We start from the raw sequence: 25,307 nt of genomic DNA on the forward strand, positions 1-25,307 counted from the left end.
GGATATGACATCTGTAGTCCCACCTTAGGAAGCATACTAGTGTATGGCAGCTGCCGTCAGCAGAGCTCCGAGGCCCAGAGCTGGGCCTTGGAGCTCTGTTGGCAGCAGTGCCCCTCTTCCCAGGCCAGTCCCACCCTCTGTGGAACAGGGCAGGCCAGGGCAGCGCAGAGATGCGTGGCTGCCACCAGCGGTACTCCAAGGCCCAGCCGTGGAGCTCTAGCGTGCCACCAGAACTCCTGCAACAGGTAAGGAGGGAAAAGAGGGAAGGACCAGGAAGGAGGGGAGGGAGAGGCAAGGGGCAGTGGAGGGGAAAGGTTTGTGTGGGGGGGAGAGAGGGATTTAGGTCAAGGGGGACCAGGAAGAAGAGATTGGTGCAAGACAAAGAGCCATAGAGAAAAATATTTAATTTGCATAATTTGGATATAATTTTTTTAAATGTGTAGAATCAGGGTTAATTTTTCCCACAAACAATTAACAGCACAGCCTATAATCTCATGCAGAAGTAGTAAACTCTTAGTGAATTGTAAAGCAACTACCATTTTAAAGGAAAAACTAAGGCTCAAGGCATAATTTCCAAAATTTTGGTTGCATTTCTGTCTACAAACAAAACTCTTTTCATAGCCTTGGAATGCAATGTCACATCCATTCAGAAAGTCACTGTGAAAGAAAGAGCAGCTACAATGAGGTTATTTGTGTGTGTGTGTATAAAATACTGTCAAGTTGCAGCCAATGTATGGGGACCCTGACTTTCAAGACATGTGAGAAATAGGTGGTTTGCCATTTCCTTCCTCTAAAGAGCCTTCCTCAGTGGTCTCCCTTCCAAATACCAACCATGCTTAGCTTCCAAGATCCAATGAGATCAGGTTATACCATGCCGCCTTCTCTCACTAAATGTGATTATTCAGAACATATAAACAGTCTAATTCTGTAGCACCCAAATAATTCTACATGGCAATAAAATGGCAGTTTGATAATTTTATTTTTACTGATGGATCTTAATGTTGCAGAACTAATTCTCTACACCTCATAAACCCTTGATAGCTACCTAACAGAAATGGAAGAAAGGACAGGTGGCTTCACCTGTGCTCCAAAAACTTCCTTTCTGTACCCAATATTCAATCTTTACTGTATGATAACATTTCTAGATTTTAAAAACCAACTGGATGTAACATATTCAATTATGGTGCCTTGTGTTGTTTTCTATCAATATCTAGTGACTCAAGAGGGGGAAAAACACAGTGAAATAAAGGTACAAGTAAATGAGGTAATGTAGCCCTCTCCACCTGAATGAAGGCACTGCTAAATGAAGTACGGCTGCTACTTGATTTAAACATTCTATCTTTGTAAAGATCACTAAAGGGGTATGAGGGGACTGTATTGCAAAGTGGCACAGTAAAGATAAGTAAAACAACACAGCAAGGTCTGTCAGGAATCCAAGCCTCTAATCATAAGTGCTGCCCCTCCCTTTGTTTACTCACCTTTCAACCATTTTGAATCATGCTTTACAGTCCGCAGAGTAGGGCTGTCTCCAAGGCTCCGATAAATGACTGCATCTATTGCAAGGAAGTCTGTCACAGTGGCAGAATATAGCTTTCCCTCTTCCAGGGTTGGAGTGAAAAGGAGAGGCAGAAATGGAAGGAACACAATTAAGTTAAATTTCCCCACTAATCAGTGAGATAGGTCATCAACTACACAGTTAGTGCTCTATCGATGTCTGACCTAACCATTGTGAACCATGCAATGGTCACCTCTATACTAAACTACTGCAGCTTGCTGTTTGCAGGATACCCTCAAAACTGCTCTGGATACTCCATCTGGTCCAGAATGCGGCTGCACAAGTCCTTACAGGGGTACCATGGAGGGTACATGTATGACATGTGCTCTCCCAGCTGCACTGGCTCCAGATTGGAGACTGAATCAGATTAAAGGTTTTGGTTGTGACCCTTAAAGTCCTAAATGGTCCGAGCCCATCATATGGTCCGAGTCCCTGTGGGACTGCTTTTCCCTGTATACCCAACAAAGAACATTAAGACTGAGCCAGCCCCAAGGAAATCAGACTGACCTCAACCAGAGGTCATGGAATGCTCTTCTAAGTGAGATCAGAGCACTGCAGGACTTTGAAAAGTTTTGTAGGGCATGTGAAATGGAACTGATCCAACAGGTCTATGGCTGAGGCCTAGAAACACTGCTAAAATGAACTGGCCAGCCTATTACTGCCCGAATTTCACAGCATTTGGTAAGACTTCTCTGCCCCCTATCTCCTTCCTTCCCATTGTAATTTCAGAATAGGTAATTAAGGACAGAATATTTTTTAGATGTTTTAGATTTAAATTATTTATAGAAAAAATTAAATAATTATTTCCCAACATTTATGGCATGGCATCTTCTACTCAAGTCTTGCTAATTTGGGTCACAATAGAAGGAATCAATCCAGCTACTCTTGGTTTAAAATAATATATTTCTGAATACGAGTTTATTTGCAGAAGCTAAATATTGTGTGGATGGTGGGTTGGGTCCCATCTAAATTATGTTCACAAATGTGGAACTTCCCTCCCTCCCTTGCTGCAGTATGAAATCCTGCTCAATAATGAGATACCCCCAGAAGAAGCATGGGGAATTGGAGGGTTTCCACAAGAGGAAGGAAATTATCAAAAATCACAAGTACTATCTTGTGGGTCCAACTCACAGGTTTCAACCCAATTTCTAGGAACCTTGGTCATGAGTCTTACTTTAACTTGGCCACAGTAAAACAAGCAATGAACACTTCCAGACTTCTATAACTTGTTCTACACAAGCCTACCCTGATCTCTGACCCAGAAATTTCAATTGGTTCAAAATGCGGCTGCTAGGTTCCTTACGAGGTCATCTTGGAGGACACACATCCAGCCTGTGCTGAAGCAGCTGCACTGCTTGCTGGTTAGCTTCCGGATCAGGTTTAAAGCTTTGATTCTTACCTTTAAGGCCATCCGCGACCTGGGCCCCGCTTATCTGAGGGACCACTTGTCTCTTTATTCCCCCCCCCCCCCACCCGCAGGGTTGCTCTGCGGGTTTGAATTGGTTGGTTCTGTCCCCGGGAGGCATGGTAGGTCTTCACCAGGGCCAGGGCTTTTTGGTTCTTAGTCCCAACTTGGTGGAATGAGCTCCCAGAAGAGCTGAGAGCCCTGAGAGAGCTATCACAGTTCTGTCGGGTCTGTAATAAGCAACTCTTCTGCCAGGCATTTGGTTGATACCAGGCTAGGAAGATCAGGTCCCTCAGGTCAAATAGGCCTGACACCACCAGAAGATGTCCCCCAGATGTGGGTGTGGTGGCGGCTGTTACTATGGGATTGGATGGGTTAAAGGGGAGAGGCCCACAGATTGTTGGGTTTTTTTGCTGCCAGTATGGTTTTATGTTATTATGTATTTTATGTGGCTTTTAAAATTTTTATTGTAAATATAATAAGGGTGAAGGAAGGAAAATGAATACATGGTTGTGTTAATGTGAAGTTGAGACTGCAGTTGATTAACAGGTTTTCTTCATCCACTTGTCCCAATGATCTTGAGGTAGAGTTGCCATATTTTGAAAACAAAAAAGGGGATATATTTTCAGACTGACTACTTCAAATAAGTGATTACTATAACAGATCTTATTTTAAATACCTCTACTATTTAAGCTGTGATAACTGGTAACTAGGAACATTCCTAACTTTCCAACCCCAAAAGAGGGCATTTTTACCTGTCTTTTAAAAGGAGACCAAAAGAGGACAGACAACAACAACCAAAATGCCCTCTAAAAATAATATATTTGGTATTCCTATATTGGGGTGAATTCACAGGATCACTGTTACATATTTCTCTTATTAAAAAAGGAGGTGAGAGGCTCCTTCTCCACTTTTACAGCTGGAGAGAAAAAATAAGCCATCAACATGGCATTCCCACATCACATTTCTCTGAAATTTCATTCATTTATCTTAAAGTTGATCCTCATTTGCATCAACAACTGTCATTGTTTAGCCAGGACAGTTTAGCTACTTGAAATCAATCTTCAGAACTGCTAAGGAGGATGAATTCATAAGGAGTGGTGTCAATAGCTCTTGCTGTTCATTTTCCTTCTTGAAGTGTTCAAGATCAAACAACATCAATTTCTGAAGTTCTTCTTGACATAGTAAATAGCTCTAAACACTAGTAGAAGTGTCTCCAAATACTAAGCAAGCAGACAGTGGGCTAGCCACATCTTACCTGAGCGTATGAAGGTTTTTGAAGTGAACTTTGTTTTCTCATTATTCTTAAAGTAACTACAGGGGAATTGTGGACAAAAATAGTCTAAGGATCTCAATTTTGTAACCTGTCTTCAAATATGGACACAGCCATCCTAGAATCATCTCATGGAACAGGTTTTGTTTTTTGTGTGTGAATTGGCTCAATTGGGACAGTTTCCTACTCAGCCAACAAATTACCCTATAGGATCAGGGGCTCAGCTGTTTCCTTCTGCAAATGTTAGGACTCCTCTCCTGCTGATATTGTAGAACATTTTTCTACTTGGTCTTCCCCTTCATTTATACAAATCTCAGACACAGAGTGCTGAACATGGTGAATGCTTGCTTTAAAATCTCACATTTATTATTGTCCACATATTTAGACCAATGATTTATCCGTAGTGATTCTAGTAAAGGACTGCATCTTCATTTTCAAATGTATAATTACATATTAATTCTTATGTATTTAATTAATTCTTATGACCTCTGTTTTGGGGAAGATAATGGAGCAGATACTAAAGGGAGCGATCTGCAAACATCTGGAGGACAATTTCGTGATCCAGGGAAGTCAGCATAGATTTGTCTTCAACAGGTCCCGTCAGACCAACCTGGTTTCTTTCTTTGACCAAGTAACAGGTTTGCTGGATCATGGAAATTCGGTTGATGTCGTTTACTTGGATTTTAGTAAAGCTTTTGATAAGGTTCATCATGATGTCCTGATAGATAAATTGAAGGACTGCAATCTAGATTTTCAGACAGGTGGACAGGGAATTGGTTAGAGAACCGCACACAAAGAGTTGTTGTCAATGGTGTTTCATCAGACTGGAGGGAGGTGAGTAGCGGGGTACCTCAGGGCTCGGTGCTCGGCCCTGTACTTTTTAACATATTTATGAATGATCTAGATGAGGGGGTGGAGGGACTACTTATTAAGTTTGCAGATGACTCCAAATTGGGAGGTCTGGCAAATACTCCAAAAGATAGAGACAGAGTTCAACGAGATCTGAACACAATGGAAAAATGGGCAAATGAGAACAAGATGCAATTTAATAAAGATAAGCGTAACATTCTACCTCAGGGTCAGAAAAATGAAAAGCATGCCTACTGGATGATACGCTTCTAGGTAACACCGTGTGTGAACGAGATCTTGGGGTACTTGTGGATTGTAAGCTAAACATGAGCAGGCAGTGCTATGCAGCGGTTAAAAAGGCAAATGCCATTTTGGGCTGTATCAACAGGGGCATCACATCAAAATCACAAGATGTCATAGTCCCATTGTATACGGTACTGGTCAGACCACACCTGGAGTACTGTGTGCCGTTCTGGAGGCCTCACTTCAAGAAGGACGTGGATAAAATTGAAAGGGTACACAGGAGAGCGACGAGGATGATCTGGGGCCAAGGGACCAAGCCCTATGAAGATAGGTTGAGGGATTTGGGAATGTTCAGCCTGGAGAATAGGAGTTTGAGAGGGGACATGATAGCCCTCTTTAAGTATTTGAAAGGTTGTCATTTGCAGGATGCTGTTCCCATTGGCTGCAGAGGAAAGGACACGCAGTAATGGGTTTAAACTACAAGTACAACGATATAGGCTAGATAAATTCTTCACAGTCAGAGTAGTTCAGCAGTGGACTAGGCTGCCTAAGGAGGTGGTGAGCTCCCCCTCACTGGCAGTCTTCAAGCAAAGGTTGGATACACACTTTTCTTGGATGCTTTAGGATGCTTTGGGCTGAACCTGTGTTGAGCAGGGGGTTGGACTAGATGGCCTGTGTGGCCCCTTCCAACTCTATGCTTCTATGTTTCTATTTGTGGGGCCTGAGAATTCAGATTATATTAGAGAGTGTCTTTATTAAATAACAAATGTCATGTAACTTCAGGTCAATTTGGCTATATTAGACTTCACAGATTTTAAAACTTCCACGTCCTCAGAAAATAAGTGTACTTAGAGAAATTTGGCTGTACAATTGGCTGATGATATCCTCTTTTGATATCCTAGGCTCTGTCACTATTTACATTCTTCTCTTTAGTTTAAAGTGCAAACATTTGTACCTCACTCAAGCAGTAAGTAGTATACTTTTTTGCATAACATCTCAACCAGTCCCCCTTTCCTGCCTAGATTCCTCTCTCCTACATTACATATTTTAAAATAATGGTGACCATTGCATTGTTTCTTCTAAACACATCATTGATTTCATCTGCTAATGTATTTTATCCGAAGCTAAAAACAGCTGCTTCATTATTTTCTGTACTATCTTAAGAAGAACTACCCTCTTCTAAATCAATGGGCTTGGGCGGGTTTACCTCTCAAAACCACCTGCCTCCCATTTCACAGGTGAATAAAATGGGTTTATATTCAACCTATGTTATAAAAAAGAAACCAAGGCCATGATTCTAAGAGAAAGGGTTAACTAGTAAACCAAGAGTTAACTACTAAGCTAAAATCGAAACCAAGGGTTAAAAATGTGATCAAATTACTGGTCAGTAGGTATGATAAAAAATGTGCCAGATCAATGCCACAAAAATATTTCAGGATACTAGCAACACCAATTCTGCAAACAGATAAGCAAATCAAATTTCAAGGATTAGATGGATTCAGATGCTCTGAGCCTATCTGAAAAAAACAATCTATTTATTGTAGGAAGGCTAGCCCATTACACAATCAAGTGCATTTTGTAGAACAGCAGGCGTTGGTGGGAGAGAGAAGGTTATTGGTTTTCAGTATGCTATGCTTTTGAAAGCATCTGAGAAGTTATTCCCATGAGGTTTCCACAATACCACTGAATATTTTACAGCAATATCTGAAAGGGGATCATTGGGGTTCATGATAACATAATTTCAGTAATGAGACAATTTAATCATAAATCTATAAAGAGCAAAATTCCAAATGCCATTCTATAATCAATGGCCCAAATTAGCCCCACTAATAAGCACTCAATTTTTTAACTACTGCAAAAAGAATTAAGAGTTAATTGCATTTCATTGCATGCATAATAAATCATGATTAAACCCAAGATTTCATTTCACTACCCTTCCCTGCCACAGCTGGTAACAAACATCAAGTTGCTTAATCACACCAGGTTTATCCTTTTTTCTTCAACTATTTTAACTGCATCATCACTTCTTATCTCTGCCGTGTGTGTGTGTCTGTGTGGACATATGTGTGTGTATTTAACTGAAATGGAATTTGGTATTATTTTCTACATCATACTGTCACAGTGTTGTATTAGCATACTGACTTGTACATACAATAGGAAATAACGATTTGCAAAACAGAGAGATTTTATTTCTTTACCATTGATTATGAATTCCCAGACACATCATGCATTAATATTTTTTCCGTCCTCACACTCTGTGTCCATATTCATGAAATACATCATCTTCTGAATGTGAGAAAAATTATACTTAGCTAAGCATGGCTAATTTCCCCCCTCTTTCTTATTACCTGCAAACAATGCAACATTGGCATGCTTAGCATCATAAGGGCACCTGGCCATGCCGCTGAACTCATCTCCCAAAAACTCCAGAGTATCCCTCTGAAAAACAAAGAAATGGATCTCTTGAGAAAGAGACAGAATTAATGGCCACTATTAGGAACTTTGAGGCTGTTCATTTCAAAGCAGCAAAGTTCTTATTTCCTTTTTCTTTTCAACAGTCTTTACTATATATTGCGAACACTGCTATATTATCCAATTACTGTAACCCCTGAATGTTTTATTTTTGCTCTTCCCAAAACATTTATTTGTTCTTGATTTTGTGTGTGTGTCTAACTGTAGCTCAGACGAAGTGGTTTTTGTCTTCTGGTGGATAATTAAGTTCTACCTTAAATGATGAGAAGTATCATAGAACAACATGTTGGAACTTACCTGAAGGTTTTTTTCTTCAGTGGGGCAAAGTCATCCAAGCTGGTTAGGTTACCCCTCTGCTTGCACAGGTAGGACTATGAACATTTTGTGTGGCTTCCTAGTGGAGTGACCCAAGGCTGGCCCTCCAGTTGTGTCTAAACCCTGCTGCATGCGTTCTTTGTCCAAACATTTCTTGTGACTTTCTCTTTTTCTGCCTGTTTTCTTTGTTTGTCCTTTAACTTTCTTCTCTTTTATAGAAAATCTTCTTGGTATTTGGGTGGGAAATGGATGACTTTGTTTTAATGAAGAGAAGAAACCTTCAGGTAAGTTCCAATGTATCGTTCTCCTTCAGTGGGATAAGTCATCGAAGCTGGTGAATTTTACCCAAGCTGTATTTCTAGGGTGGGTCCTAGTTAATGGCTCCACCACCTGCCACAGAACCCTTCTGCTGAAGCCAGAAAGTTGAGAAGGACACCTATGTGGCATCTCTTTAAATTTCCCCAACTGTGGCTCTCATGGAAAAGGCTCTTATAGTGGATGCAGATCTCATTGAGTGGGCAGTAATCCTGGTGGGTGCCAGTATCCCTTGCACTTCATATGTCTTGGCAATGTATTATTTTACCCAATAGATGATGGTGGATTTGGCCAGTCTTTTCCCCAGGTTCTGGTTACTGTGAAAGATTAATAAGGCGTCTGATTGTCTGAATGCTGCTTTTTTGTCTGGGTAAATGCACAGAACTTTGCACACATCCAGTTTAGATTAGATTATTTATTACAGTCATTGACCAGCATCAAAGTATCTACAGACCACATACATTGTTACAGCGTTTTAACTACATCCAGCTTGTACCAAGCTTTCTCCTTTTGGTGCTTTGGCTTGGGGCAGACAGATGGAAGAACTAGCAGTCGGTTTAGGTGGAATACCGAGTGAACATTGGATATGAAAGATGAGTCTGATCTCAGCAACACTTATTCCTTGTGAAAGATGCACTATTCACTTCTAGTCTAGACGATAATGCTGCTATCTCCAACACCCTTCTGCTGAATGTTATTGTGGCAAAAAGGCCATCTACCATGACAGGAATCTCAGTTCCATTCATTTCAATGGTTCAAATGGTGGTTTTATGGTTGCCTAGCTCAGGGGCAGAATCTATGCCTCACAGTAGGATCCAGTTGTTTAACCTCCACGAGGAAGTGTTTTACATGCTTATGAGGACAGTTTATTGAACCTTCCCAGGCCTATGACAGTGATGAGAGCACTGTGTTGGCCATGGACATTTTGGCCAGAAAATGGCCAGAAATATTACTTCCATTTTTTCTTTCCTGTTGAGCATCTTGTTGATGAGGGGCATCAGAGGAAATGTATAGAGTAATCTGCTTGGCCAGGGATGAGACAGGGCATCCTTGCCCTGTGCTCTGTGATTGTGAAATATCAACAGGAATTTCCCTACTTGGTTGTTGTTCAGGGACATTAGTAGGTCCATCACTGGAGTCTTGAATTTGAATCTCTTGATTCAGGCTCGATTCTACTGGGTCCAGATCCATCCTGCTCAGCCAGTCCACTCCTAGATTGGCTTAGCTCTTGAGGTGTTCTGCCCATAGACTTGCCAGGTTCTACTCTGTTACCAGAACAGTGATTTTGATCTCATGCCACCCTGGGAGTTGATATGGGCCTTAGTTGTCATATTGTCAGTGCAGACTAAGACATGCTGATCTTGCAAGTACTGTTGGAAGGCTGAGTCTTCTGGCTGTGTGGAATTCGAGACAAATGATGATGTATATCTTCTTCAACTAGTCCAACTTTCCTTGGCTCACTATGGTCATCCAGTAGGCTCCCCAACCTCCATGGTTTGCATCTATGAACATGACAATTTGGTGTGGTTAAACAAATGTGTTCCTCTTGGTCAGGTTCTTGCACATTGTCCATGAACTCCTTCTTTAGGCTGTCTGATAACCTGTTCTGCTTTTTTCTGCACCTCAATACATTCCTCTGGAAGTGGAGAAGGCTCCACAGTAGGGCTCTTGCATGAAACAGCACTCATGGGAACAAGTCCATAATTGAAATCAAGAAGTCTCATACTACAGTGAGGTGCATGAGGTCTGAGGAGTTCCTGCTCCTGATAGTTGTGATGAGGGATCGGATATTCTACTGTTTTTTCTCTGGGAGAAAGATGTGCAGATTCTGGCCTCCAGGTAGATGAGGTCCCTTGATAGAATCACCTGGCTCTTTTGGGAACCCGTGTGCTTGTAAGGATTGCTATGGTCATCTTACATTTTATCATGGTTGCCTAGTCCTTTGTTCTTATCAGAATGTCATCTAGCTAGGGATAATATACCGTGCTTTCCCAAAAATAAGACCTACTCTTATTTCCCGAAAATAAGACCTAGCGGTACTTTTTTATGCACTGCTAGTATAAGCCCTCCCCTGAAAATAAGACCTACGTCTAATTGGCCATTACAGCCAGGGCCGGCCTTAGGGGTGTTCTTGTAGGGGTGTTCGTGGTCATACACGGTGCCAGGCCAGCCAACATTCAAATCTGCAGCACACATGCACGCTGTGCTGCTTGTCTCCCTGCTGGCAGCGATACACACTGCAGAGCCCTGCTCCTGCTCGCTCAGCCTCTGTCAGCTGCGCCTACAATCCCAGAATCCTCTGGCTTGACAGAAGCTGTGCCCTGCACTTAAGGTATGATTTAATGGGGTTCCGGGGAGGGGGAACTGGAATAAATGCCACATTTTTTTGGACATCAATAAATATAAGACCTACCTGAAAATAAGTCCTAGTGCATTTCTTTTACCTAAAATTAATATAAGACACTGTCTTATTTTTGGGGAAACACAGTAGATCCTCCTCTGCCACATCATTGCTATTTAGACTAAGGGGCTGATGCCAAAAGGCAAGACTCTGTACGGGAAATAGTGGACTTGGTAGAAAAAAATCCAGAAGTAGTTCCTGCCAGTTAGAGCACTTCCTCAGTGGATCAGGCTTCCTCGGGAAGTGGTGAGTTCTCCACTGCCCCAGAAATAACTAATGATAAACAGCTCCATTGTATTAATATTAGGATTTTGTAACAGATCATCTGCTCATACGACAATGGCTCATGTAAAATTTGAAATCATTGCTGATGCCCTGATTGCCAGGGATGCTGCTTTGTGTGATTTCTTTAGCACCATTTCATTCTTCCTGTCTACGGAGTCCCTTAGAGCATTATCTCCACCCTTGGGAAGTACTGCCTCTGACTGCAAGGCCACCACCCGTGTCCTTGGTGTCCTCTGGTAACATGTGGAATTTCCAGGGAATTGAAGCTCACAAGTTTCCATGGCTTGGTAGAGCTCATTCTCCCTTGATGATGCCCTCCAGAAGGGAGACATTTTTTGCATTATTGGTTTCTTAAACCCCCTGTTGTCCAGTTTGGCAGAGACAGAGGACCTTTATTTTATTTATTATTAAATTTATACCTTGCCCCTCCCAACAAGTCGGCTTGGGGCAGTTTACAAACAGAGACACAATAGCCTAATACAATAAAACAATAAAATCAATCTTGACTTTTCTGGGACCTCAATTTGATAATTTAGCATAGTGACTACATAGTTCAGTAAGTGTTGAAAATGCTCTGCTTGAAAGAGCCTGATTGAGGCCTTTTGTACCTCTACTTCATTCCTTGACCACTGCCCCTCTTCCTTTTCCAAACTGCCCTCCATGGAGCTGATAACTGAAGATGATTCCCCATATTCTTCTGGCTTGGTTTGCTAAGCCTTGGGCTCTAGGCCTGGAATGCATGCATTTAATTCTGCTGTGCTATGCCCTGTCCTCCCTGGAAGTTTCTAATGATTGATGTTCTGCATACCTGTGCACCAATGTGGCTCTTTGCCTTTGGAGAAGCAGAAAGTGTTCTGATTCTGAGGATGTCAGGGATCTGTGTTTGAAAGTGAATACCGCCCCCTGAGGGGCCTTGGCTGCTTTTCTCCCTCTGCCTGTCTCTTGCCATTGTTTTGGCTCCTCCTGGGTTAGGGGTCATCCATGTCTGTTAAATGAGATTTTCCACACCAGCAGAAAGGACCATGGGGCCCTTATGAGTGGCCACATTCACTCCAGACCTGGAACATATCCCTCGAGAACAGCACCATATTGGATTCCTGATGCATAGCTGGGAAGGGGTTGTCTGGATGCTCCCAGGGTTAGCCTGTCCCTTCTCTCCATGGGCTCTACCTCAGCAAGCAGAGGCCTGACCTAACCAGTTTGGATGACTTGCCCTACTGAAAGAGAAGAAATGTTAGTCTTTCCCTTGGAAGAGAAAGCACTAGGATAATGCTTGATGTAGGGGTTCATGTTTACACAGTCAGGGACTCTTCCCCATAAAATTTAAAACTGGAATCAAATTTGTTGTGAATTCCGCCTTACAGAAGGACACTGGAAATGCTGCTTTGAACCACTGTGATATACAAAGCCTCTTTTTGTATGTCACATATTAATCTGTGCAGTACTTGTATATCTGCCTTAAATGCAAGCTTTGGGAAATTAATTCTCTATGGGGTACCAGTAATTATACAAATAACCAATTCAGTACAAAGCAGGTTCAGCAGGCTTGTAGTAAAATCTACAGGGGGGGGGGAGAGACACTGTAGCACCTACAGGAATAAGAATCCTCATGAGCCTTAAGATTACTCAGCAGTGACTTCTTTTTTTTGTTGGATTCTGATCCACAAGCATATTCAATTTATTTCCACAGAGGTAAGCTTAAGATACAGAGCATGAAAAACTAGTTGGGTATAATAAGCCATGAAAGGGCCATTAATCTGATCCAATCAACTTTCAGTCCCATGTGCTAGAGAGACCAAATTCAAGCAATGGATGATTTGTCATAATTTGTTTCCTGTCATGTATTCTGTCTCTCTAGGTCCTCTGTGGGGAATAATTTGTAGCTTTACTAGTATGGAAAAGTATTTAAAAACAATGGTAAAAGGAAAAAAAAGAGTTTTGCTTGAAGCAGAAATTTCCAGGCTGGCCTGTATTTTGACTTCAAGGCAGCATCAGGCGATAAAACAGCATTGGAACAATACATTTCAAGTACTCTGAAATGCCAGATGTTCCATTGACCATCTGGAAGCCCTTGAGATGTCACTATGCAGGTCCTCTGACAGAAGAGCAACGTGCAATGAAATCAGCATAGGTCTACATACTATGAAGAATTAAACCTCTGCAGAAGTAATAAAGAGGGTCATTTATAGCCTTCTAATTATGAAGCTTCACACAAAAAGACCAATGTATTTTCATGGAAAATACAACTTCTAGTCTGTAAAGCTCCTTGAAATAGAGCCATCATATTTACTGTAGTAAGCATTAAAACAGCTTTCCAAACTATGACACTGCAAAATTTTACACAAGTGTTTTTTTAATTGACCGCATGTAATACAAAGTCATCAGCTTTCACTTTCTACTTTTGCTATAGATTAGATGAAATAAAAGAAAGGGAATGAGATTGCACAAGTCCATGAAGCACTTGAGGCAATGAGAAAAAGCCAACACAGACCAGTTATGCTGGCCATCAGCACAAAGGGTCAAACCAATTGCATATTTTGAAAGGCTCTTCAAAAGAACTTTACAACTTCCTACATTCTGGGATTATATTCTATTAAAGTCCCTCCCCTCCCCAAACCCTGCCCTCATCAGCCTACTCACCAAAATTTCCAAGTATTTCCCAGCCCTAATGCTACTGGACTTGAATCTAACTAATTGACCATGAAAAGTGGAGTTTTTGTAAGAGTTCCTTTTCTTCATCTCCTGCATCCACTTTGCTTGTACCTCTGAACTGTAACCATAATTCAGGATTTTATGGGGCAGAATTTAGATAATGTTAGCATACAGACTCAGTTGAAAGCTTTCACAGATGCTGAGTGAACATGGTTAAAGCCATGATATTTAACATGTGACTATAAATCCTAATGTGGCAGTTGCTTTTATGGCTGCTTTTCTCTTTTATTTGTAACATTCTTTATAGTAGTCACAATCCTGGATTGGGTCCTGGATATTTTTTTGCTCTTGCCTCCAATGACAGTAGAAGCGAGTGTGGCAACAGCAGTTAATTAAATCTTCCCTGCTCCCAAGAGATGGCCCACAGAGGTTCCTTGGGAATCAGTGAGATTATAAACAGAGTGTACTCTTCAGTCTCTCTCATTTTCTAAGAGTCTGGTCTAACTCATGTTGATGTAACTAGAGATCCTTGCAATAGCTAAAGGTGTGTTAGGTTCAGGATTTGAACAGCAAAGACTGAATATGTGAGAAAAGGCCAAAAAGATAAGGTTTTATTTATGTTCAAAATAGTGAAGTAGGGAGGGGGATTAACTGGTAGTGCCAATACCTGTTTTAGTAAGAGGACATTTAGGCAGAAGGAGAAATGCTGTGAATCATCATTGACTATTTCAGTTTTCAGTCAGTCTTCTGTTGCCCTAAACTCATTACTGGTTACATTTGTGACTGCTGGACTGGGTGCAACACAACAGCCAGCTTCTTCCATCCATAGGTTTGAGCTAGCTGAAAATCGCTTCAGGCATCTGCTTTCAGGTCTGTCAGGTTGAACATTTTAATTAACAGCAAACAGGGGGATAACTTGAATGTACCAAACTGTATGATATATTACATACTGCTGAGTATGAAGGGATTTACACAGCAACCAACATGTATTTGGAAGGGCTATGAAATTGTTTCGGGTACACCTTCTTTTCAGATCATGGTTAAATGTGTCTGTTGCAGTCCAAATACCTGCAGGAGTCTGATGTGTGAATGGAGTTCCATATAATCAGACCCTTCCCTTGCTATTCACTTCAGTCTCAGGGCTTGTGCACAACAGAAACATGTGTGCCTAACATCCCTCAGCATTGTAGTGAGCAAAGACTTCACACTTGAACAGATATACTGTTTAGTCTTCCATAGCAGCTTTTATTTATCTACAGTTATTTATTATATTTATATACCGCCCTCCATTGCGGCTTGTCATGCTTTTCATCACAGTAGTTAATTTAAGAAAAAGTGTGACTCGATTTCTGATCATTCAAACACAGCTCAGTTGAAACTAGTGCTTTTTGGATTTCAATACAGCATGGCAATTTATGGCAGTGTTTCTCAGATGGCATATGCTTTCATAAAACTGCAATACATACCTTGTAAGTTCTGCAGGAGGGGCTGAAGGCATTTGTTCCACAAACAAACAATGTGTCATCATTTTTTTTAAGGAGAACCTTAATAAAGTTATGACATTCATCCTGGGAAAACAAAACATTTTAAAGCAAATGTATTATTCTTTTTAATATAATATTTTTTCATTTTTGAAAAAACAACGAAGAGCTGTAAAGTAGCAATCCCCAACCTGTGGGCTGAGGACCACATGCGGTCCATCAACTAATTGGAGGTGGGCTGCGAAGGACGCCTTCTCTCCCCCCCCCAGCCCTTTACAACACACTTCGGGTGTCATTGTCTCCCATCACTCCCAGATGGGACTATCTCGTTGCAGAAAAACAAGCTCAGGGTTCCCATTGATTTGTCATTGTCATAAGTTAAAATTTCCATGAAAATAAAATGTTCCTTATGTTCATTGTTGTGGCGTGTCTGTATCTTATTTTGAAGGGATGTTTAAACATTACCATAGCGATCAGAGAGTGTTAGGGCAGTGGTTGAGAGCAGAGGAGTAAACTACCCCCCCCCCACCGGACCTCAGTAAAATTGTCAAGCGTTGAGTGGTCCCCAGTGATAAAAAGGTTGGGGACCACTGCTGTAAAGGGTATACAGGAAAAAAAGGAATTGCATAGATAGATATAGAATTATATAAAGGTAAAGGTATCCCCTGTGCAAGCACTGAGTCATGTCTGACCCTTGGGGTGACGCCCTCTAGCGTTTTCATGGCAGACTCAGTACGGGGTGGTTTGCCAGTGCCTTCCCCAGTCATTACCGTTTACCCCCCAGCAAGCTGGGTACTCATTTTACCGACCTCAGAAGGATGGAAGGCTGAGTCAACCTTGAGCCGGCTGCTGGGATCGAACTCCCAGCCTCATGGGCAAAGCTTTCAGACGGCTGCCTTACCACTCTGCGCCACAAGAGGCTCATATAGAATTATATATCACAGAATAAATAAAACAGAGAGCATTTTATCCCAACACTCCCTTCACTGTAAGCACTTTCCGTAAAATACAGTAGTACTTACTTCTGTTGGGGGCATTTATAGTCAACATTTTAGATTTCTAATTTCATAACTAATCAGTTCTACATCTATATTATTGGCTTCATTTTTACTACATATTTGGTATTACATATTTTTGCCACTTCTACCTACTCAATGTAACGTTTACCAAATAGGTAATGTATCAATATGGAAAGAAAATCTATTGTATATTTCATTCCAGATTGTTCCAGATTGGCTTATTTGGATTAAGCTATTTCATATACAATAGATTTAAAACTTACTTTTGTTCCAGCTCTACATTGCAACACAATATATTACATTTATATGTGTTACAATACAGTTTAATATAATTTTAACCTGTTTCTCATTCTAGGTTTATCTCCAGCTTGAGTAGTAAACATTCCTTCTCTATTCAAATTTCAAGATGAATCTATATCTCAAGTAAGTTGTTGATTTGTTACAATGAAACTTTCTACAACCAAAAGATCTACAACAGGTGTTATTTCAGCAATCCTCTTGAAAAAGACCACAAAATTGACATCCATCAGCATTTAAAACAAACTGGTGACTAGAAACATGCAAGCTGTATCTATGTCAGTCTTCACGGTTGATGATTAGATGAATGCTTTTGAATGGTGTTTCTGTTTCCCCAAGATTGGGGCACTCCACTTTCTTACCCTAGCACAAAATGCTGGTAAATACCGCTTAACAAAACGAGCTCTGGTAAGGTAAAATGGGTGTTACAGAAAAAAGGATTTTAAAAAAGCCCTCAAGGTTCATCCAGAGTTAATAACGCTTGCCTAAGAGCACTCTTGTGACTAGAAAAAGAAGCCCACACACAGAGACACAACATTATGTCAGGTCCCAATGGAAAACAGGCAATAGTGCTTAGCTCTTCAAAATAGTATTGAACAATGTCAGTATACCTTGCAGTCCCCAGTGCTCCTGAGTATTTCATGATGTTGCTGTGTTGGCTGTCATAATGTTTCATCACATTAGAAGCAAGCTATTTTTTGCAAATTAAAGCCTTTAATAAGCTGATGGAAAAAGTAATTGCTAGTTAAGAAATGAATGGCGTGATTCATTCTGCATCACAGAGTAGTCCAAGGCACCAAGCAAGAGTGGCAGCTGCAAGAGAAATGAAAATTGCCCACCTTATGTTTTCCCTTCATTCTGCATGTGTCTACATCAGGCTGTCTTGATTTCCATGTCAATTTCTGCCAGGATCAAGAAAGAAATCAATTAGAGCCCAGAGGTTGTGTTTGATTTCAAAAGTAAGAGTCCCCTAGGGAAAGCTAGCCGCTGAATATATACTTATTGAAAGCTTTCTGCAGTCTTTTGCCATGATTAATCTACTGCAATAATGGACAATCTATTAAAGCAGAAAAATACTACACAACAAATGTACCAAGAGGCAAACATTTAAAAACAGATTCACAACTGTGAAGTATTTCTTTATCTTCTTATTGCTTGTTTAATCAAACTAGTACTTCTAATGCTATGAAGCCAACTTTTTTTAACTCAAAGATGCACCTGGCATATTACCTAGATCCATCAGTATAACAAGCGACACCTTGAATTAAAGTCAGCCGCCCAGCTGAAAACACTTGTAGACTGTGAGAACCCCCTCCCCCTACCTATCAGAGTCCTAACAGCTTGATTTGTACAAACATTTGTTTGAAATCTTTGGTTGAAAATAAGTTCCAGATTGGCTTATTTGGATTAAGCTAATAAGCAGCCTAGTTTTGAATTACTCATACAAGTGGAAGGAAACATTGAAAGCCAGAGCCATTACTGTCTGAGTAGCTGGGTGTAACGGCAGTAAAACTCCATTAAAGGACATTATCATGGCCTTAATACACGAAAGGTTCTATTTAAGATTTTGGACTATTTTTGCTCAACCAATTGACCTGCTTTTCAATTTGGACAATATTTTTGCTCAACCAATTGACCCACTTCTTAGTTATTAAGCATCTTTCATAATGGAAATATTCGTCAGTGACGTAGCATTACCACTGCTCAGGTCCTTCAATTTGTCTTAAATTAGTTTGGTATCACTTGTTATTATAAATGTTATCTATGCTTTCATGAATAATGCATCAAAGCTGTGCTTTCTTCCCCACTCTGGTATCTTTAAAATGTTCATTGTCAGAACATCATATAATGGGTATTTCATTTAAAGACTTTTCTACATAGAAAGGGGGAAAGGAAGTAACTTAGTGGTAGCATAATTGTTTGGCAAGCAGAAAGTTCCAAATTCAAATTCTGGCATATTCAGCTAAATGATCTCAAATAGCAAGTTTGGAACAATTTTAAATTACAGTGAAAAATTAGCATTTGGGATGGCTCTTCTAATGTTTCTCTGAATATCCACTTGGCCTTCCTCACTGCAAGCCCCTCTATCTCTCAGCTTTAATGTGAGGTCTTGTTCACTTTTGGGAATGGAGCATAGCCTCTAAGTAGACAAGAAAAGGGGAAACAGTGGAGGGATTCTGTCTCACTGGCCGACCTAATGGCTGAATTTAAGATTCCCAGTCAACACAACACAGTAACAATCATCTTTATTTTCCCATCATGAACCCTGTGATTGCTAAGGATATTGTGTTCTCAACCCACTGAAACATCCTAGGATGTTTAATGTTGACGTTACACAGGTTAGCTCTTGGAGCTTTTCTTAGGCTCTCTTGGCCCCATGCAGCCTAACTGCCACCAGAGATGGTTCCACTGCTAAATCTGCAAGACATGGTGATGGTTCAAGATTCACCTTGGTGGACCTATGCTCTGACCCAGCATAAGTCAGCTGTGTATGTTTTAAAAAACAAGAGCAAACATATTTTTATTCTCATTTTGTTTTTAGTTTATTATGGTTAGTATATTCTTATAGGTCAGTTAGTGCAATCTCATGAGGATTTTGTTTAGTATATATTTGTCTGATTGTAAATAATATTGGTAGGGTTTGCCTATTAAAAGGATTATATTGTAGATAATTAATAGACTAACTGTCCAATGAAGCTGCAGAATACAAATTAATTAGTATTTGATTGATATTTTGTCTATATTTCAGTGCAGATGGCTTTGGGAGAAATCATTTATCAGTGATAGTCAACAATTGGAATTCTGACAGCTTTTCCAGCTTTCTCCCATGTGATTTATGTGTACCATCCTCTTTGATTATTGCCATTTAAGAGCACTGTTGGAAAGCTGTGTGGAACAAAATCTTTCCTCTCTTTTATCCCATATTTCTCCCTAGCGTCATGGGTTTCCAAATGACAGAAAGCTACTCACTTTGCTAAAATGAATTTCTTCTGTATGTGATGTATCCATATCAACAGTATAAATATGGTCCCTGCAAACAAAAGGAAAATATTGAACACCGATTGTTTATTTTTTGCAGAACAAGTGATTTGTGATCAGATAAATCCCCCCCCATAGTGGGGGAGAAAGAAGGAAAAATATAATACCAAAGAAAGCTTAACCTTCTATTTCCCTTGCTTTACAAAACAAAGACCAACAAACTTTAAAGTAATAGCTCAACATACACATTTTTCCAATGATATATTTTGTAAATTAATAAAGGCTGAATACAAGAATTTAATCCTGATAGTGAACAAGGTGATTTTCCTGAAGTCTATTTAAAAATGTTCTGTATATACCCTGTGTAAGTGAAGAATTCCCTACCTAGCTTAAGGTGGGCAGCCATAGTGCCCTGTGTAGAAGATACAATAGCTTCTTTAAAGACCAGCAAGATTTCCAAGATATAGGTTTTTGAGAGTCAAGGCTCCCTTTGTCAAATATTTTGTCAGGTATCAGATGATGAAGAAGAGTTGGTTTTATACTCCAGTTTTCACTACCCAAAGGAGTCTCAAAGTGGCTTAAGATTGCATTCCCTTCCTCTCCCTGCAAACGACACCCTGCAAGGTAGGTGGGGCTGAGAGATCTCTGAAAGAAACTGCCATATGAGAACAGCTATCACAGGACTGTGACTGTCTCAAGGTCACCCAGCTGGCTGCATATGGAGGAGTGGGAAATCAAACCCAGCTCTCTAGATAAGAAGCCACCATTCCTAACCACTACATCAAGCTGGCTTTCTTCAGGGAACTTTGAGAGCCATTCTGCACGTCTAAAAATCTCCCCCTGGCTGTCAATCATGGCAACCAACCAATCAGCTTTTCCCCAGTTTTAAAGGGACAGCGATCTTTTGTGTCATCCCTTGGGCTGCCTTTCCTGTCTCCTAGTGCATGAAGGACTTTAGACCAGTGGTCCCCAACCTGCAGGCCGCGGCCCGGTGCCGGGCCGCGAAGGCCATGGCGCCGGGCCGCGGCTCCCTCTCCCCGCCCCCCCCGCAGTAAAAAACTTCCCAGGCCGCAAGCTTGCGGCCCGGGAAGCTTCTTACTGCGGGAGGGCGGGGAGAGGGAATCAGGGCCGGGCTGCGCCCGAGGGCGCGGCCCGATCCGAGGGCGCGGCTCGCGGGCGCGGCCGGACGCGGCCCGATCCGCGGGCGTGGCTCGTGGGCGCGGCCGGGCGCGGCCTGATCCGAGGGCGCGGCTCGCGGGCGCGGCCGGGCGTGGCCCGAAGGGTGGGCGTGGCCCGCGCGGGCGCGGTCCCCGCGGGCGCGGCCCGATGCCCTGCCGGTCCCCAGCCTAATAAAGGTTGGGGACCACTGCTTTAGACTATCTGCTATATCCCTACTCCAACAGAAGTAGTGTTCAAAGGTCTACATGTATCTTTTATAAGCTTGCTTTGATAATGTTTTGTCAGGATTTTCAGATGGCATTTATTGTGCCATTGTTAGTTATCCAAGGTTACAAAAAGGTTAAGGCTTTATTCAGTCTTTTTTAAAGGCTATTTTCCCAATCTCAGTGGAGATGTTTTGACTGACAATGTGAAGGGGAAAGGCTGACAGCAACCAAATTGTTTCCAGAAGTAATTCTTCTTTTTCTACATCTATGGCCAAATTAAGCTTGAAAATTTGCCTGGAAAAATGAATGTTTAACATGAGTTGCTTGAGTTCTTTTGCTTGTTCAGTGAAGAACTGGGTTCTATTTAAAATTATCTGCCCTTTCCCTTTGGAAATACAAAACAGAACCCAGAAGCTCAGGTGCAGTAATATATTCTTCTTTGTTGAGCTGTCTAAAAATGTTTTTTTTGTTTTAACAATCAGAATACAAAATACTTAATCAAATCTTGAAGAAACCATTAAATGGTGAGCAAAGAACAGAATCGTGATTAAAAAAAAAAGAAATACATGACATCTCTTTTATTCTTCCTGAAAACAATATTTTTCCTTGTTGTATAGCTGAAGTAAATGATCTAATGTTTTTAAAGGGTCTTCAGAATTTTGCTGAAAATAGAATAAAGGCTGTTTCCATTTTAAAAGTCCCTGCTGTCAAGATTAGTGATGTTTTATCAGGCTTGGGGGAACAAGTTAGCCTTTCTATCTAAAGCATACCCAAAACATTTCTTGCTACATGAATAATAAGCAACACTCTTTACCCCATAGAAAACAGGAGTGGTGTTGTTAACAGAATCTAGCTTTCAAGATTCCACTTCCAGCCCCCACAACAGAGACAGCTTGCTTTGTAAGATGCCAAGGTGAGGAAGCTCTGTGCATGCATGTTTCTGTCATTTCTGCATGTTCACAGTCTATAGAAGAAATTGTCATTTATCCCAAAGACATGTTCAATGTACTGCCTATTATTTTCTGGAACAGTTATTATTGGGGATACAGAGATCTGTGATCAATACTAGAACAGAACTGGCCATTAGTTTGATTTGAGCTTTATGGAAGACTCACGGTGCATTCCTAAACAGAGTTATATCCTTCTAAGCCCACTGAAGTCAAGATTGCACTGGTAGTATTTTCCTCCTCCTTGATATATTTTCACTATTGTTCTGCTGTTGAAAAGTAGACCAAAAAAATTTGAATTGTAAATGAAGGAGTGATTATTATGCACTGGCAACGCCTCAAAAATGTTCCAGTTGCCCTCTTTTAGCACAGCTCTGAATATGTTAATTGCCAGTAAAAATGAAAGCAGTAAGATTTCAAAATAGGCTTGGGTTGCTAAGCTCCATTCTAACCGTGCCGTCTTATAATGACTTAGTGACTGGTTTGCCAATCAACCCAGAAAAAAGGAGAGGCCAGTTCCTGGGTCTATCTGAGTGAAATTTGATTTCCAGATAACTAGAAACCATTTCCACATGTGCTATTTAAACCACAGCTGTTCATACAATGGCAAATATCAGGAGGACTCGCAAGTACTAGTTATGCTTTCCGAAACTAGTAATAACAATAAGGAACTGTGCTATTCTATGTTCCCTGCTGCTACTTAGCCCCCACTACCTCCTGCTTGGAGGATCTGTACAGCTCTTGCTAATTAATTTATTCTTACACAAATAGACAATCCTAGCACTTCTATTTTCCCCACCTCCAGTCCACAGATTGTTGCCATGGCACAATCATGTAGAGGAAGAAAATGTCAATAATGCTGGCTCCAATTTGACCTGCTGGCCACCCACTGTAGCCCTTAGCTGAGCACAACTGCATGGCATTGGGGTGGGGGCCCAACAAAACATTCTGCAAGCATCTATGAAGAATGACAGTTTCTTCAAAAGTACTGTGGTAGAGGAAGGCATACTGCACATCTGTAAAGTTGTGTGTATTTACAAAGCTGCCAGGAGGAAGGCAGTTGGGAGAACACTGCTTTTCTTGAAAGCTATAAATGGAAAAGATATTTAACTAACTTTGCTTGTCCTTCATGTCTGCCCCCTAACCAGGGGGTTGCTGATGCTGTCAGGCTAGTTAAACTCTACTGATTTGGTGGTTTAAGGAATAAAAAGTATACAGAACCCAGTGAACCCAGTAAACACTAACCAGCAAGGGCCACTTGCAGTTTACAATTTAATGTCCTGAAGTACTCTAAGGTAGCGATCCCCAACCTGTGGGCCGCGGACCACATGTGGTCCTTCGACTAATTGGAGATGGGCCCCGAAGGACGCCTTCTCCCCCCCCCCGGCCCTTTACAACACACTTCGCGTGTCATTGTCTCCCATCACTCCCAGATGGGACTATCTTGTTGCAGAGAAACAAACTCAGGGTTCCCATTGATTTGTCATTGTCATGAGTTAAAATGTCCATGAAAATAAAATGATCCTTATGTTCATTGTTGTGGCGTGTCTGTATCTTATTTTGAAGGGATGTTTAAACATTACCATAGCGATCAGAGAGTGTTAGGGCAGTGGTTGAGAGTAGAGGAGTAAACTACCCCCCCCCCACCGGGCCTCAGTAAAAGGCATTGAGTGGTCCCCGGTGAGTGGTCCCCGGCGTTGAGTGGTCCCCGGTGATAAAAAGGTTGGGGACCACTGCTCTAAGGAATAACTGCCTCCTTTAAAGTTTTCACTTGGGAACTGTTACATGTTATCAGCTCAGAGCAGACTTGCAACCAGTCCATGTGCCTTTCCAGGTTTTACTATTATTGCAGTATTTGTGGTAGGCCCAACGTAGCTTTGGCTCTTCAATGAAGCACAATATCTCATCCCAAAATAGGGGCCTCACGCTACAGCCCTGCTGTGGATGAATAGCTACACCCCTGCTTTTGAAGTAGAAGCAATTAATATTCCAGTGATGGAGACAGAAATGCACAATTTACAAAGAAATAAAATTAAACACTGTTTTCCATTGTGGGTGGGTGGATGTGGGTGTGAGGAAAAATGGGAAGGAAACTGGTGTGGGATGTGGGTGAGGAGATGTGGAAATCTCCCCTTCTGTTCATATTATTACCATACCTGTTTTGGATAAGATTCTTCACAAAGATTTGGGGAATCACGCAGCAGAGCCAGGGAAAACTCAGAATTTGGACAACTGCATGCTAATGTTAGAATTCCAAATTGTCCCTGGTTTCAGTTCTACAAGGTGCAAAACCTCCATCTGGAGCAAGCCAAGGCCATTATTTGAAAAGTAAAAGATACGTGAAATAGTGAAGCCTCACTGGAGGACACTGCTACACTCTTCTTTCAGATCAGTAGTTTCCAGTTTTTGTGTTTTTTAAGGACCACTTTTCACATAAATTGTCCACTCAGTAAGTTCTGCACATTGCCGAAACCCTGGGATATGTTTTATGATGCAGAGCAATAACTGGACCTGGTTGTCATATATAGCCAAAACTCTGAATGGCGCTATATGCAGGGAACGCATGTCTTCAAGGAGTGTGTGTGATTGAAATCTATTTTGAATAAAAAAAGTGGACTGCACAGGTAAGGGGAACGGATCACTCTCCCTTTTCATCCTTCACTGTACTGCTCTTGCAGTTAGAGTTCCCAGCCTCCAGGATGCCTGGCATTACAATGATCTCTTCATTATAGAAGTAATTCTATAGAGCAGTGGTCCCCAACCTTTTTATCACCGGGGACCAGTCAACGCTTGACAATTTTACTGAGGCCTGGGGGGGGGGGGTAGTCTTTTGCCAAGGGATGTTGCCGCCACCTGAGCCCTGGCGCCCCTGACTTCCCACCGCCCAAAGGTGAGCCAGCGGCAGAGTGGCAGGGCAGCCCCCAAGGCATTAGCTGGGGAGGAAGACGAGGAGGAGCTGCGGCCTGGTACCGACTGATCCACGGACCGGTAACAGTCTCCAGACCGGGGGTTGGGGACTACTGCTATAGAGAGCCAGTTTGGTGTAGTGGTTAGCAGTGCGGACTTCTAATCTAGCATGCCAGGTTCGATTCTGCGCTCCCCACATGTAACCAGCTGGGTGACCTTGGGCTCGCCACGGCACTGATAAAACTGTTCAGACCGGGCAGTGATATCAGGACTCTCTCAGCCTCACCTACCCCACAGGGTGTCTGTTGTGGGGAGAGGAATGGGAAGGCGACTGTAAGCCGCTTTGAGCCTCCTTCAGGTAGGGAAAAGCGGCATATAAGAACCAACTCTTCTTCTTCTTCTTCTCCTCCTTCTTCTTCTAATTTCCACTGGAAGAAATGGCTGTGTTGAAAGGTGGACACCATTAAACCATTAAATTATACACAACCGAGGTTCCTTTCCTCCCCAAACACTGTCTTCCTTGGGAT

At 41.6% G+C, this 25,307-nt stretch overlaps 1 protein-coding gene across 4 annotated transcripts in view; it reads right to left on the bottom strand.

Annotated features, from left to right (window-relative positions):
• The window catches only part of SEMA6A (semaphorin 6A), a 198,553-nt gene that overhangs the window by 69,615 nt on the left and 103,631 nt on the right, over positions 1-25,307 (bottom strand). For all 4 annotated transcript variants that reach the window (XM_077344355.1, XM_077344352.1, XM_077344356.1 and 1 more), the window contains exons 4-8: positions 19,533-19,593; positions 17,402-17,464; positions 15,232-15,333; positions 7,674-7,764; positions 1,479-1,598 (exon numbers count right to left, since the gene is read on the bottom strand). In XM_077344355.1, coding sequence (XP_077200470.1) covers positions 1,479-1,598; positions 7,674-7,764; positions 15,232-15,333; positions 17,402-17,464; positions 19,533-19,593 — 437 coding nt within the window. The remainder of the gene's footprint in view (positions 1-1,478; positions 1,599-7,673; positions 7,765-15,231; positions 15,334-17,401; positions 17,465-19,532; positions 19,594-25,307) is intronic.

This window comes from Paroedura picta, chromosome 7, assembly GCF_049243985.1.
Source record: "Paroedura picta isolate Pp20150507F chromosome 7, Ppicta_v3.0, whole genome shotgun sequence".
NCBI classification, from domain to species: Eukaryota; Metazoa; Chordata; class Lepidosauria; order Squamata; family Gekkonidae; genus Paroedura; species Paroedura picta.